At 44.0% G+C, this 15,000-nt stretch overlaps 1 protein-coding gene across 6 annotated transcripts in view; it reads left to right on the top strand.

The window, feature by feature from the left end:
• The window catches only part of LOC122248129 (uncharacterized), a 54,806-nt gene that overhangs the window by 2,250 nt on the left and 37,556 nt on the right, over window positions 1–15,000 (top strand). For all 6 annotated transcript variants that reach the window (XM_086533491.1, XM_086533488.1, XM_043007968.2 and 3 more), the window contains exon 2: window positions 11,912–12,469. In XM_086533491.1, coding sequence (XP_086389617.1) covers window positions 11,921–12,469 — 549 coding nt within the window. In that variant the 5' untranslated portion in view covers window positions 11,912–11,920. The remainder of the gene's footprint in view (window positions 1–11,911; window positions 12,470–15,000) is intronic.

Here is a 15,000-nt window from a genome sequence, read left to right on the forward strand (position 1 = left end):
TATAGTGCAAAAAAATTAGCGATGGTAATGCCACCAACGTTATTAAGGAAAGATACCTTTAATTCGGACATTTTTGTATCATACCCAACGGAACATCAGTATATAATTATTAAACCTATTCAAAGGGTAATAAATGAAAAATATATATATATATATACAATTTGTTGATGGTATAGCTATTTATAATCTATCACAGATAGAATTTGACTCTCCATCGATCAAAATAACCTACATTAGCATGATAGTTCTTCATTTGTCTTTTTTTCATTAGAATGTTACTTAAACATGAAATCTTCCATTTTTTGCCAAATAAGGGAACGGAATTTAAAATCACTGGACCGCGCAATTCCTCTTATTAAATCGGAAATTAGACTCACTTTGACATATTTTTTTAATGTCTGTTTCTTAGAATCATGGTATGATGATAGATTGCATGATTGCCATGTGCGTTTTTATTTTGTTTGTTGCATAAATAGCGTTTTTAGTTGCTTTAGTTTGTTGCATTAACGCATAATTTTTTTTTCCCATAAATTCGCATGAATATTTTATGATGCCCTTTTTAAAAAATATTACATGATATGTTTCCATTCTTAGTGATGAATCCATATGATATATGATAATCCTTTTGATATTAAGATTTCCATTGTTTTATTTTCCGGATCCAAATATAAAATCCTTTTTATCTTAATGTTCGCACCATATGATATCTAATTATACGCATCAGATTTTATTAGATTAATAGCCTAAACTCTATACCAATCCGATCATTCCAGAACATTCAAGGGGAAATATTTCAATATTTCATCATTATTATGACATATAGCATTAATACAACAAATATATGAGATTCCACACTTATCTCTCAGCACAGGTCAAGTCAGGTCAGGTCACATCGAGCATGGTTACTGGGCTTCGTTTGACCCCAAAGTGACTCGGCCATTTCCGAACTAGGTCGCGCGATTATAAGGTCATGCACTGTAAGCGGTTAGCAACATTTAGGTCTTGTATATATGATGGTGATGTAGGGTTATCACAATCATTATCATCATCATCATCATTTATCGTTATCGTTATCGTTATCATTATCATCATCATTATCATCCTCATCCTTATCTTCATCCTCCTCATCATCATCCTCATCATCATCATTACCATCACCACCACCATTGTCATCACCATTATCATCATCATCATCATTAAGAACAGCTAATCGTGAGAAGCATAAATTCTCACGTATGTGTTGCTATAATCTCTTTATTTACATTGCTGTTTATATATTTTTGTGATGATGGGAAGTGACATCAACACAAGAAGAATAAACCGTAAGATGCTCGCTCTCTGTTTCTGTCTCTCTCTCTCTCTCTCTCTCTCTCTCTCTCTCTCTCTCTCTCTCTCTCTCTCTCTCTCTCTCTCTCTCTCTCTCTCTCTCTGTTTCTGTCTGTCTCTCTCTCTCTCTCTCTCTGTTTCTGTTTCTGTCTCTCTCTCTCTCTCTCTCTCTCTCTCTCTCTCTCTCTCTCTCTCTCTCTCTCTCTCTCTCTCTCTCTCTCTTTCCCTCCTCTCTCCCTCTCCCTCTCTTCCCCAATCTCTCTCTCCCTCTCATGCCCCCCCCCCTCTCTCTCTCTCTCGCTTGCTCGCTCTCTCCCTGTGATATATTTTTACGTCCACCGCCCAAGGGAGAGGAAGCGACATCCGGTTGAGAGTGAGAGAGAGAGAGAGAGAATACGAGAGAGACTGAGAGACAGGAAGGAGGGACAGAGAGAAAGATAACGGATGGGGATGTTTGGAAAAGGAGAGAGAGAGAGAGAGAGAGAGAGAGAGAGAGAGAGAGAGAGAGAGAGAGAGAGAGAGAGAGAGAGAGAGAGAGAGAGAGAGAGAGAGAGAGAGAGAGAGAGAGAGAGAGAGAGAGAGAGAGAGAGAGAGAGAGGGAGAAGGAGAAGGAGAAGGAGAAGGAGAGAGAGAGAGAGGGGGAGAAGGAGAAGGAGAAGGAGAAGGAGAAGGAGAAGGAGAGAGAGAGAGAGAGAGAGAGAGAGAGAGAGAGAGAGAGAGAGAGAGAGAGAGAGAGAGAGGAAAAGAAAGAGAAAGAGAGAGAGAGGGAGGAGAGAGAGAGAGAGAGAGAGAGAGAGAGAGAGAGAGAGAGAGAGAGAGAGAGAGAGAGAGAGAGAGAGAGAGAGAAAGAGGAAAGAGAAAGAAAGAGAGAGAGAGAGAGAGAGAGAGAGAGAGAGAGAGAGAGAGAGAGAGAGAGAGAGAGAGAGAGAGAGAGAGAGAGAAAGAAGAGACATAGGTTGATGAAAAATCAGGAAGAGCAGGAAGAAGGAAGTTTGAGAGAGAGATAGAGATAGATAGATAGAGAAAGATAGATAGAAAGAGAGAGAGAGAGAGAGAGAGAGAGAGAGAGAGAGAGAGAGAGAGAGAAATATGACAAGAATTCATGAAGAGATGACCAAGCAGATGTAATAACAAAAAAAGAAAAAAGAAAAAAAAAACGGGAAAAAACAAATACAAATACTAAACTTATTCCACGATGGATAAGATAACCTAAGATAAAAAATAATTTGCTCTTCACGTAAAGCTAAAATAACTGAATGAGAAAAACTAGACTACACAGTAGTTAATGGGATACACGCACAGTATATATCACGTGTTCACAGGATATCCTCAGATATAACAACATTTCTTTACGACGCATCTCACGTTACTTTTGTTTCTCGTTTGAAATTTTCTCTAGGGGGGAGACTATCGTATATTTTTTGTCAATATTTCGGGAGAATGTTATATCTTTCGTTGTTTTTATTTATCTATTTTTAGTAAGATCATGTTGTGTTTACGAAAATTCTCCCTTTTTTCGGTGTCACTAGATTAGAATTTTGTTATTACTATTTTTTTTTCTCTGGTTCGTCCGTTTAAAACCGTTGCATGTTAGCGTGGTTATGATTGGCTGATTTTGAATCAGGATCAACCTATCAGGGGCGTTACGTTTACTGGCGAGAAGTGTTAAAAAATGTGTTATTAATGATTATCATCATGATCATAAAATAGTAATAATCATAGAGATAATAACTGAAGATAGTGATGACAACAATAACAATAAAGATGATGATACAGATAATGACCATGGAAAAAATGACAACGATTATGATAATAACGATAATGATATTGTTAATGATAATAATGATAATGATATTGTTAATGATAATAACGATAATGATATTGTTAATGATAATAATGATAATGATATTGATGATAATAACGATAATGATATTGATGATAATAATGATAATTCTAATTATGATGGTAATACTAATGATACTAATATGATGATGATAAATATGATATGAATGATAATGATAGTAAGGTTAATAGTAGGGATAATAATGATGATAGCAATAATAATAATGATGATAGCAATAATAATAATGATAAAAATTATAATCATAATAATAATAATGACGATAATAATAATGATAATAATAATGATAATAATAATGATAAAAAGAATGATAATAATTATGATAGTAATAATAATGATAATGATAATACTAATAATAATGATAATGATGATGATGATAATAATGATAATGGTAGCAACAACAAAAACATTATTAATGATACTTAGAATAATGATAATGATAAAGAAGGAGGAAGAAGGGGAGAAGAATAAGGAGGAGAGGAAGAAGAACAGGATGGAAAGAAGGAGGAGTAAAAAACGGAAGACAACATAAAACGAACAAAATAAAGAAAATGGAAACTAAGAATTTCAATAACCAGCAAATAGATAGTTGAAACCGTAAATACGCGACTCCAAACGACCTCACTTTACGCTCGTTGCCCCTTGGTGATAAACTGAGGTTAGACACTTATCGAAAACTCCATCACGACAAAAAACGGAGTCAGGATGGAACACACGAGGCAAGTTAGATAGCACTGGGTTATTATTTTTTTCTATTATCTTTTCAGGAAAAATACTTGTGTTATTTTGACTTTGGGGGATTATCATTTTTAAATCTTTTTTATTTTGTAGGGTGAGGGTTAGGGAGGAAGGGGGGGGGGGGCGAGGGAGAGAGAAAGAGGGGGGATAGCGGGATAGCAGAATAGCAGGAGGGAGGGAAGGAGGGTGGGCGTGCGGGAGGGTGGAAGAGAGGGTGGGCGGGAGGAAGAGAGTGAGAGTGAGAGTGAGAGTGAGAGTGAGAGTGAAAGAGAGAGTGAGTGAGTGAGAGTGAGAGTAAGAGTGAGTGAGAGTGAGAGAGTGAGAGTGAGAGTGAGTGAGCGAGAGCAGGAGCAAGAGCAAGAGCAAGAGCAAGAGCAAAAGCAAGAGCAAGAGCAAGACCAAGAGCGAGAACGAGAGCGAGAGCGAGAGAGAGAGAATCTATTTTTTCACATTCGTACTAGGTAATGCATGCAAACGTATTTCCGAACCGAGAAAACACACGCACACAGGAACCAACAACCTATTCTCACTCACTGAGTATGTCCGGGCCTAACTACCTCTACCTACGTCATCAAAGTGGGTATGAGGGGTAGGGATGGGGGTAGGGCATAGGGACATAGGGTGAGTGGGTGGGCGTGTGTGGGCGTAGGTGGCCGGACGTCCGAAATACCCCGAGAAAGTTCCCCTGCTTGACTGACCACGTCCGTGTCAATACGCCCAAATAACACACACACACAAACGTACGTACATACACACATATACACGTGTTCTTGACGCCCACCCGTAAGTAAACACACCTGTTGGCCTACATACTTGGGTGGTTCTCACTTACACTAGCAACCAATTTTTTCATCCTTTTGTGATTATGGGTTAATCGTAGCTATTTTTATTTAATCATTGGGTTTTATTTCGCATATATCATTTCTATATATCTACTGTTATACCGTATTACATTTAATTGGTTTATACAAAATTTTCGATATCTAAAAGTCATTTTTAATTCTAACAACTTTGCATTTATTTTCCTATTATTTCACGTGTTTCACTTTTCGTTCACGTATAGATGGACGTAAATAAATAACCCAAGCGTCTCTATTAATTTACAAGTCACAGATCTCTTGGAATCAGTCAATTTTTACAATATATCTTTTAGGTATACATACATACATACAGACAGACGCGCTCCCGATCGTCATTTTTTTCCTCCTCGTGACACGTGTTGCCGGACATGTTGAGAGCAGTGGCTCATGGCGACACCGGTTTTCCCGCCATTTTTCGTTCAGGGGCTACGAGGTTATGAAGAGATGGTAAATGGAATACTGAATTATCTTTATATTTATTGTGATCATTACTGGTTGTTGATGGTTTATTCGATTAGTGCTTCTTAGACGATGCTCAAGTCACATTTTTTGTGTGAAGGAAGTGATTTGACGTGGAAAGTGGTTTATATATGTTTTTTGTGTGTACTCTTTTAAAGCACGAATGATGAGAGAATCTTGCCAAGCGTAATGTGATCGACTAGGAAAAAGATATAGGCATATATCGGATTATGCTCTCTCTCTCTCTCTCTCTCTCTCTCTCTCTCTCTCTCTCTCTCTCTCTCTCTCTCTCTCTCTCTCTCTCTCTCTCTCTCTCTCTGCGGAAGAGGATGTTACTTCGATGGATAACATTTTCGTGTTATTTCAAAACAGAAGTTTTTTTTATTTTTTTTATTTTTTTCTACCTCGCCTTCCTGTGATAAAAAAAACACCATGAACAGTGTTTGCCTCGCCATGGGAACCGAAGACCGCCTCTAGATGTAGGAAAATAAGTTAGAATAATAAATATGTTGATCTAGAGAGAAATAGATCATTATTAAAGTTTCATGTATTTTTATTTCGTTTTGGAGGGAGGGAGGGAGGGAGGGAGGAAGGGAGGAAGGGAGGGAGGGAGGGAGGGAGGGAGGGAGGAAGGGAGCGAGTGAGCGAGTGAGTGAGTGGGAGGAGGGAGGGAGGGAGTGGGGGTGAGGGGAGGGTAAGGAAACACAATCCCCCCCTCCCCATTTTTCTCTATCGTGAGTGTCATATGTCACTCCGCTGGCCCCATGAGGTTTATCTATGGCACCACGCGTCCACTACTGGCACTCGGGATGGGGGGGGGGGATGGAGAGATGGGGAGAGGGTGAATGAGACGGGAGAGCAGATGGAGGGGGTAGGATGGGGAAAGTTGGGGGATGCTGAGAGAGGGAGATGGATAAGAAGGAATGGAGAGGGAGAGAGAGGAGGGAGATGGGTAGGAACAGGGACAGGGACAAGGACACACACACACAGAGAGAGAGAGAGAGAGAGAGAGAGAGAGAGAGAGAGAGAGAGAGAGAGAGAGAGAGAGAGAGAGAGAGAGAGAGAGAGAGAGAGAGAGAGAGAAATTAAAAGAAATGAGAAACAAAAAAAGAGGTGAGACAGGGATACAGGGATCAGAAACAGAGAAAGGGAGAGAGAAGAGAGAAAGAAAAGAAAAGAGAAACAAAGAAAGAGCGGAAGAGATAGAGAAAGAGAACTACATGACAGAGCGAGAGAGAGAGAGAGAGAGAGAGAGAGAGAAAGAAAGAGAGAGAGAGAGAGAGAGAGAGAGAGAGAGAGAGAGAGAGAGAAAGAGAAAGAGAAAGAGAAAGAGAGAGAGAGAGGAACAGACAGACAGACAGATAGCGAAGAGGGTAAGAGAAGAGAGGGGAGAGGGGGATGCTGATGGCGGGGAGGGGCGGGAGGGGGGGGGGCAACAAGGGTTCACGAACTTGATCCTATCATCATGTCCTTCTACTCCTCTTTCTCTCTCTCGCCCTTTATTCTTATGTATGATTTATTTTGGCGCGTAAATCATGTGGTTTGCGCGAAGGGAGGGGGGGAGGGGGGGTCCGTAAAGAGATCGTGAATATAAAATATTTCGCCAATTCTTTTCTAGAGTTACTAAATTTACTCTCGTTTCAGGGGATCTTAATAATGAAACGGATGTCATGTCTATCGCTTTTATTTGACTGATTATTATTTTGTTTATTCGGAAGGAGAGAAATCTGAAGGATCCTGTATCTAATGTGATACTACCAGTCCATGTTTTTTTCGACTTCCAAGAAAAACAAAAGACTAGTGCAGTGTCATGCTTAGTAATGTTTTAAACAAACTCGTTATTTGTTTTAAGGAGTATTTAACGGCGTATATATACCCTTCCTGTTAAGAGTCACAATATCCCCACATACAACGAAACAAAAATAACAAGAATAATGGAATGGATTTTCTTTATACTCCTCCTTTCAACGGGAAAAAAATCTTAGGTTAATATAGTTCAGAGGGATCTTCTATGTAAAGCCAAGTAATGGTTCCAAATGTAAAATTTTCTGTTCCATTTAGCAGTATGACACTATTTGACATGGTTTGTTGGTTCCTTTGTGCAAGGGCAAATGTCCGGTCACTGTTCTAACAGCGATGACTAATCGGACAGTTATTTTACCAAACCGCAAAATCAATGGAATATTCCACTTCCTTCGATCGCGTGGCTGTGTGACAAACACGCTGCACACACACACACACACACACACACACACACACACACACACACACACACACACACACACACACACACACACACACACACACACACACACACACACACACACACACACACACACACACACACACACACACACACACACACAATCTCAGCTTTTCATCGTGTGCGAACGTACACAATTTATCGTGTGCGACGTAAAAATATCATGATAATATCAGAAGAGAGAGAGGAACGGAAACGAGATAGTAGCGCACGAAAAGAGATGGGCAACAATGGAAATGGAATGGGGAGGAACGAGGTGAACGGAGATGAAGAGGAAAATAGAAATTGAGAAAGAGAAGATGGAGATGAAGAGGAAAATGGAGGGAGATAGAAAGGGAGGGAGAAAGGAGAAAGGAGGGGAAGAAGAGAGAAGAGAGAAATTCGGAGGGAGGGATGGAGGGACGGAGTGAATGTTTGTTACAGAGAGAGAGAGAGGGAGAGGAAGTAGAACTGAAGGCGCCATCTTGATTTCCGTTAGCCTCACGGAACACGCGCTTCCGGGAGATTTTTTGGTTTCGTTTTTTCTTAATCCTCTTTTAATTAAAAAAATAAAGCAGGATATATTTGCCGAAAGAAAAAGAGGTAAGGAAGCGCTCGCAATAAATATACATATTTTTATTTTATTTGATACGGATATTAGAAACCGAGGATGTTGAAAGAGGAAAATATTTGGACCAAGTAATCAAATTCCGAAAGGTAAGGAGAAAGGGAGGGAAAGAGGGAGAGGAGAGAGAGAGATTAGGGAGAAGGAGAAATAGAGGTAGATGTAGATGTAGAGGTAGAGGTAGAGTTAAAGGGGTGGGGGGTGGGGGAGGGAACGGGAGAAGGAAAAGGAGAGAGAGAAATCAAATCCAAATTATATTCAAAATCAAGAGCGAGAATGAATTGGCTTAGATATACAAAGAGAAACAAAGAGAAACAAAAACGGAAGAAAACGACAGAATCAAACAGACAAATAAAAAAAAAAATGTTTCACACTAACTCCCCTTCCTCCCCCCCCCCACCCTCCTTCCAAAACGAAAACGGAACACCCTAATTTTCCCAACACAAAGAAGCACCTTACCTCCTTCCAGCGCCAAAACAAACACTCCAAAATCGGCCACTGGGTCAGGAGGAACAAGGTGAAGGAAGGAAGGTGGGAGGAAGAAGGAGGGAGGAAGGTCTTAGAGGCGAAACAGGAAGAAAAGAAAAGTGAAACGACAAAAGTGACGTCATTCGAGTTTCCCAGTGTGTATGTTGACAGAAAAGTATTTGGGTCACGGGCACTAACCTCTTTTGATTGCCAACTGGGCGGTGGACGCGGGTCGGTGATCAACACAGCAGTAGGGATGTTTTGTGGGGTTTTGTTTAGGGAGTTCATTGTTTTTTTTAGGTGCTAGTGAATTTTGCACCTGTTTATGTGTTGTTTCGTTGGGTGGGGGAGTATGGGTGTGTTGTCTGGTGTGTGGTGCAGCCGGTGATGATTGATCCAGCTGGTAGATGATTATGAGACTCGACCTGATCGGACTGTGGTGTGTGGTGCCGTGCGTTGTTGTGGTAGTCTTGCTGTTGGTGGTGGAGCTGGGTGGTGGTGACAGGTAGTGATGGTTTTCGTTGGTTGTGGTGGATGTGGAGGAGTAAGTGTATGGTTGTGGTGTCTGGTGTGTCGTAGGAGGATGGATGGTGGTAGTGGTGGTGGTGATGGGTGGTGGTGGTGGAGTGGTGGTTTGGGCTGGGCTCGAAGGTGGTGGGTGTGTGGGTGTGGGTGGTGTGCGGGAGCAGCCCTGGAGTAGGATGCGTGGTGGTGATTGACAGAGGTCGGAATTTTGTGGTACGTTGTGTTAGTGAATTGTTTTTTGTGGGGATGGGGGTGCTGGGATTGTGCTTGTGATATTGGTTCGCGTGGTGGTGGTCCCTTGTGCTGGATGACCTGGCCTGTGTTGGTGGTGGTGATGAAGCTGTGATGCATGCTCGCAGATCCGGCTGCTGGCGGTTTGAGGTGCTTGTTGAGGGGGTGTTGTGGTGCGCCTGGTTGTGGAGGAGGCTGTCTGGTGGCTTGCTGGTTGATTGCTGGAGGAGGATTTTGATGTGGATTTCTTGTACTAGCCTGCTTGAAGCCTGCAGATGTTATTACTGTGGCTGGTCACCTTTAGCCTGGTTGCTGGTGGTGGTGGAGGCTGATTTCGCTGGGGTGAGGAGTGTGGGGTTGTTGATGGGGGTGAGGGTGGTGTTGTGGGGTGACTGTTGGTGCGTGGGTGGGTGCGTGGGTCCCACGTAGGTGGGATGCGGTCCGGGTGGTGGTGTTGTGGGTGTTGTTCGGGTGATGAGGAACAGTCGACTAGTGTAGTTTATCGAGATTGTAGGTGAACGGGATTTGTGTGTTTGGCCTCGATGTTAGGGCTGCCGTTCGTGGGAGCCGCTGGTTGATTTACTGGGGGGGTCGGTCGATGGTGTGGTTTAGTTGTGAGTGTGCGCGGTCGTTGGTCGGTGGGGGGGCCGCGGGTGGTGTGTGTTCGGTTGTGCCCGTATTGGCGGTGTTGGAGGTGGTTGGTGTGTCGCTTGTTCGTTTAAGATGTTACTTTAGTGTCTGTATTGTGAGGGGGAGTGGGGGGGGCATGGTGGGCGCTGGTGGTTGTGGTGGTGGTGGTGGTGAGTTGTTGTGCGTCTTGTGGAGTTGGTGGTGTTAGGGACCGTTGTGGTGGTCGCTAGTTGGTGGTGTGTCTTGGAGTGAGGTTGTGGTGTTTCATTGTGGAGTGTGTATGAGGTGCGGTGTGGTGATGGTGGTGGTAAGGTTGACCCGCCGTGGGGGTTAAGGTTATTGAAGGGGAGGTCGGTGGAGCGTGGTGGTGGCTCGGCTCCTGGTGAACGTTGGTGGTCGTAGGCTGGTGGCGTCGCCGGGGTTGGTGGTGGTGGAGGTTGTTACAGGGTTGCGGGTGCGACCGAGGTCATTCCTTCCGCGTGCTTCAGATGGTGTTGATGATGAGCAGCTGGCTGGACTGCCTGAAAAGAATGCTGTGATGTTGATGTGGGAGTTATTGATGACAACGGGCTTTGGTTGATCTTGAAGTAGGTTGCTTCTCTGCTGGTTACACGCGTGTGGGTCTTTGGAGGCGGATTGTTTTATTGTGGGGGGTTTAGGATTTATGATGTTTCGGGGCATTATTGCTGTAGAAGGAAGAGTCCCCCCCCCCCCCCCCCCCCCCCCCCCCCCCCCCCCCCCCCCCCCCCACCCCCCCCCCCCCCCCCCCGGTTGGAGGGCGGGGAGGTAGTATGTGAGGGGCGGGAGGAGGCTCGCGGGTGCGTGGAGTTCGAGGGTGGTGGATGTGTGTGTGGGTAACATCCGTTATGTTGGCTATCATGGTCTGGCGGGGGTGTGTCGTGTATTCATATATATATATATTTATATAAATATCTATATATATATATATATATAAGGGGTTTTTGTGTGTGTGTGTTGTGTGTCTGTGTGGGGGTGTTTGTGGTGTGGGTGTGTGATATTTAATATATTTTATTTATATTTTATATATTTTTAATAATATTTATATATATAGTTATATATTTATAGGTTTGACTTAGTTAGAAGTTATATTGTTGTAGTTTTGACTTCTTGTGTCTAGAGCTGAGCTTACCCTTATTTTGGGTTGTGACGTGATGATATGATATATATATATATATATATATATATAAATATATATATTAATACAATAATATATAATATATATATATATATATATATACAACCCACACACCACACACACACTCACACACACACACACACACACACACACACACACACGCACACACATCTGTTTACATATGTATGAATATATATATTCAAATAAATATATATATGTATACATACATACATATATATATATATATATGTATATATATATATATATAAGTATATATATAATATATACATACCATACACACATACACACATACACATGTACATGTACATATACATACACATGTGTATATATATATATCTATAATCTGTATATATATATATATCTATATATATATATATATATATATACTATATAGATCTATATATATATATATATGATGTGTGTGTGTGTGTGTTGTGTGTGTGTGTGTTGTGTGTGTGTATATATATATATATATATATACTATAATATATATATATATATATATATATATATAAATATATACAAATATATAACCATACATATATATATATATATTATATAATATATATATATATATATATATATATATATATATGTATATATATGTATATATATGTATGTATGTGTGTATAAAAATAAGAGTAGGTACATCTATTCATGTGCACCTCCCAAACGAGCGTGTGCGTTTCGCATGCGGTCATGTGTGTCTCACTTCCATTACCTCGCCATTACCCTCCTCTTATCTCCCCTCCCCCTCCTCCCCCTCCAGGCAACCCCAATGTTGGCGACCATGTCTCTCTCGGAACCCATCGTGACGTCATCAAGTGGGCGGGAAGAGGCGGGGCTGAAGGTGCACGTGGGGGGGACTGCACCCGCGAAGATGGGCGGCGTCGGGGACATAGCCACGCCCACCACCCTGCCGGGGGTAGGCCCGCCCCACAACCTGCAGGTCTCGAGGTCTGTGCGCTCCAGCACGCCCGCAGCCGACCTGCCCGCCCTCGCCTCCGACCTCGTCTCCCCCGACCACCTCTCACCCCCCGTCTTCTCCCCGGCGACGCCCTCCAGCGCCCCCCCGATCTACTCGCCCATCTCCCCCGCGGGCTGTCGGGCCGAGAACACCTTCTTCTTCCCCTGCAGCAGCGTCCACGGCGGCTTCCCCAGCACCTCCACGCTCTCCGACATCAGCAGGGAGTCGCCCGAGAGCCAGAGCATCAAGCGCGACCTCCTGGGCTCCAGACACCGCGACTCGAGGTACAACTCGGTCGCCGAGTCGGAGGTCGGCTCCGTCTCCGACACGACGGAGGGAGAACACTCGCCCACACAGCAGGTAAGGAATGGTTGGTGAATGGGGAAGGGTGGAATTGGGTAGAGGGTGGAATGGGGAAGGGTGGAATGGGGAAGAGGGTGGAATGCGGAAGGGGGTGGAATGGGGAAGGGTGGAGTGGGGAAGGGAGTAGAATGGGGAAGGGGTGGAATGGGGAAGGGGTGGAATGCTGTAAAGGGTGGAGTGGGGAAGGGTGGAGTGGGGAATGGGGTTGAATGAGGAAGAGGGTGGAATGCTGTAAAGGGTGGAATAGGGAAGGGGCGGAATAGGGAAGGGGGTGGATTGAGGAAGAGGGTGGAATATGGAAGGGGGTGGAGTGGGGAAGAGGGTGGAATAGGGAAGGGGTGGAATGGGGAAGAGGGTGTAGTGGGGAAGAGGGTGGAATGGGGAAGGGTGGAGTGGGGAAGAGGGTGGAATACGGAAGGGGGTGGAGTGGGGAAGAGGGTGGAATGGGGAAGGGGGTGGAATACGGAAGGGGGTGGAGTGGGGAAGAGGGTGGAATGGGGAAGGGGGTGGAATGCTGTAAAGGGTGGAATAGGGAAGGGGTGGAATAGGGCAGGGATGGAATTGGGAAGAGGATGGAATGGGGAAGAGGGTGGAATGGGGAAGGGGGTAGAATGGGGAAGAGGTAGAATGGGGAAGAGGGTGGAATGCGGAAGGGGATGGAATACGGAAGGGGGTAGAATGGGGAAGAGGGTGGAATGGGGAAGGGGGTGGAATGGAGAATGGGGTGGAATAGAGAGGGCGGGTTGAGACTTATGTGGGGTTTCTGGCTTGTCTGTCTGTGCTTCGGTCTCTCTGCCTCCGCCCATGTACCATGTACTATTAGAGTGCTTTTAGAATGGGTTGAAATGGGGTAAGTATGGGGGTTTCTGTTTCTCTGTCTGTTTGCCCCCGCCCATGTAGCAAGCATAGGGAAGAGGAGGGGTTAGTGAAAATAGGGTCTTGAAACGGGATAAATATTGAATTTGAAATGGGGGGCGGGGGGGGGGGGTTGCACAGGATTGCTCAAGATGGGTTAAATGGGTAGGCTAAGAACCACAATGTCAAGGGGGTATAATGGGTGAACAGAGTGGATTGAAATAATGGGGTGAGAGGTCAAGCATGCATGGGTCATGGGTTTATCTTCGGCTTGCATTAATATCCTTCTAATTGCTTCTGCCCATGCATGAGATGAGGCATGGGGAAAGTAAGCTGAATCGGTGGGCATAGCATATGGAGGCATGGGGCATATATCTATCTATATCTCTGTCTATTTGCTTTCACCCATGCAACATTTAAGGGACGACCAGGGGCTTAATCCGTGGTTTGCTTTTGGCTTGCATAGGTAATGGAATTTCGATCTTATCTGCTTATCTTTCTCTTAATCTTTCTGCATCCGGAAGGAAAATTCTGGACGAAGGGTTAACGAGACTGAAGAATGAAAGGATGGACTGGTGTTATCTTGTTCTTTTCTTTCTTTCTATTTCTTTCTTTCTCTCTCTCTCTCTCTCTCTCTCTCTCTCTCTCTCTCTCTCTCTCTCTCTCTCTCTCTCTCTCTCTCTCTCTCTCTCTCTCTCTCTCTCTCTCTCTCTCTCTCTCTCTCTCTCTCTCTCTCTCTCTCTCTCTCTCTCTCTCTCTCTCTCACTCTCACTTTCTCCCCCTCCCATGTCTCTCTCTTTCTGTCTGTCCCTTTTAATCTCTGCCTCTGTCTCTCTTTTCTCTCTATCTCACCCTTTCTCTCGCACTCTTTCTCTTTCTAACCTTCCTTCTTAACTTCTGTCCCTTTCTCTCTCTGTCTCTGCTATTTTTTTTGCCCTAACCGTTTTCTCTCGATGTTTGTCTGTCTCTCTCTTTCATGGACTCTCCAGCTCTCTGTCTGTCTGTCTCTCTCTCTCTCTCTCTCTCTCTCTCACTCTCACTCTCACTCTCACTCACTCACTCACTCACTCACTCACTCACTCTCTCTCTCTCTCTCTCTCTCTCTCTCTCTCTCTCTCTCTCTCTCTCTCTCTCTCTCTCTCTCTCTCTCTCTCTCTCTCTCCCTCTCCCTCTCCCTCTCCCTCTCCCTCTCCCTCTCCCTCTCCCTCTCCCTCTCCCTCTCCCTCTCCCTCCCCCTCTCCCTCTCCCTCTCTCTCTCGCTCTCACACTCTGTCACTTTCTGTCTTATGTCTGTTCCTCCTTCTCCCTCTCCCTCTCTCTCCCACCTTCCCTTTTGTTTGTCTCTATCTCCCACCCTCCCTCCTTCCCTTCCTCCGTCTTCCCTCTTTCTGTCACGCACGCCATCTTTGTCTCTCCATCTCCCTTCCTATTAGAAGATTTCCCATCTCCTTTCCTTTCATCTTATGGTGCCGAAAAAGGTTTTGTTGTTTCCTATGGTGTCGAAAGCGCTTCAGGATTTTCCGTATGGTGTCGAAAGTGCTTTTCCCGCTTCCGTATGGTGTCGGAATCACATTACTTTTTTCTTCTTTGGTGCCTCTGGTTGTTTACTTTTTATTCTTTGGTGCCAATTGTTGTTTACTTTTTCTTGTTTGGTGTCTCTGGTTGTTTACTTT

The sequence above is a fragment of the Penaeus japonicus genome, unplaced genomic scaffold (genome assembly GCF_977035675.1).
Source record: "Penaeus japonicus unplaced genomic scaffold, GWHDUDI00000001_assembly GWHDUDI00000039, whole genome shotgun sequence".
NCBI classification, from domain to species: Eukaryota; Metazoa; Arthropoda; class Malacostraca; order Decapoda; family Penaeidae; genus Penaeus; species Penaeus japonicus.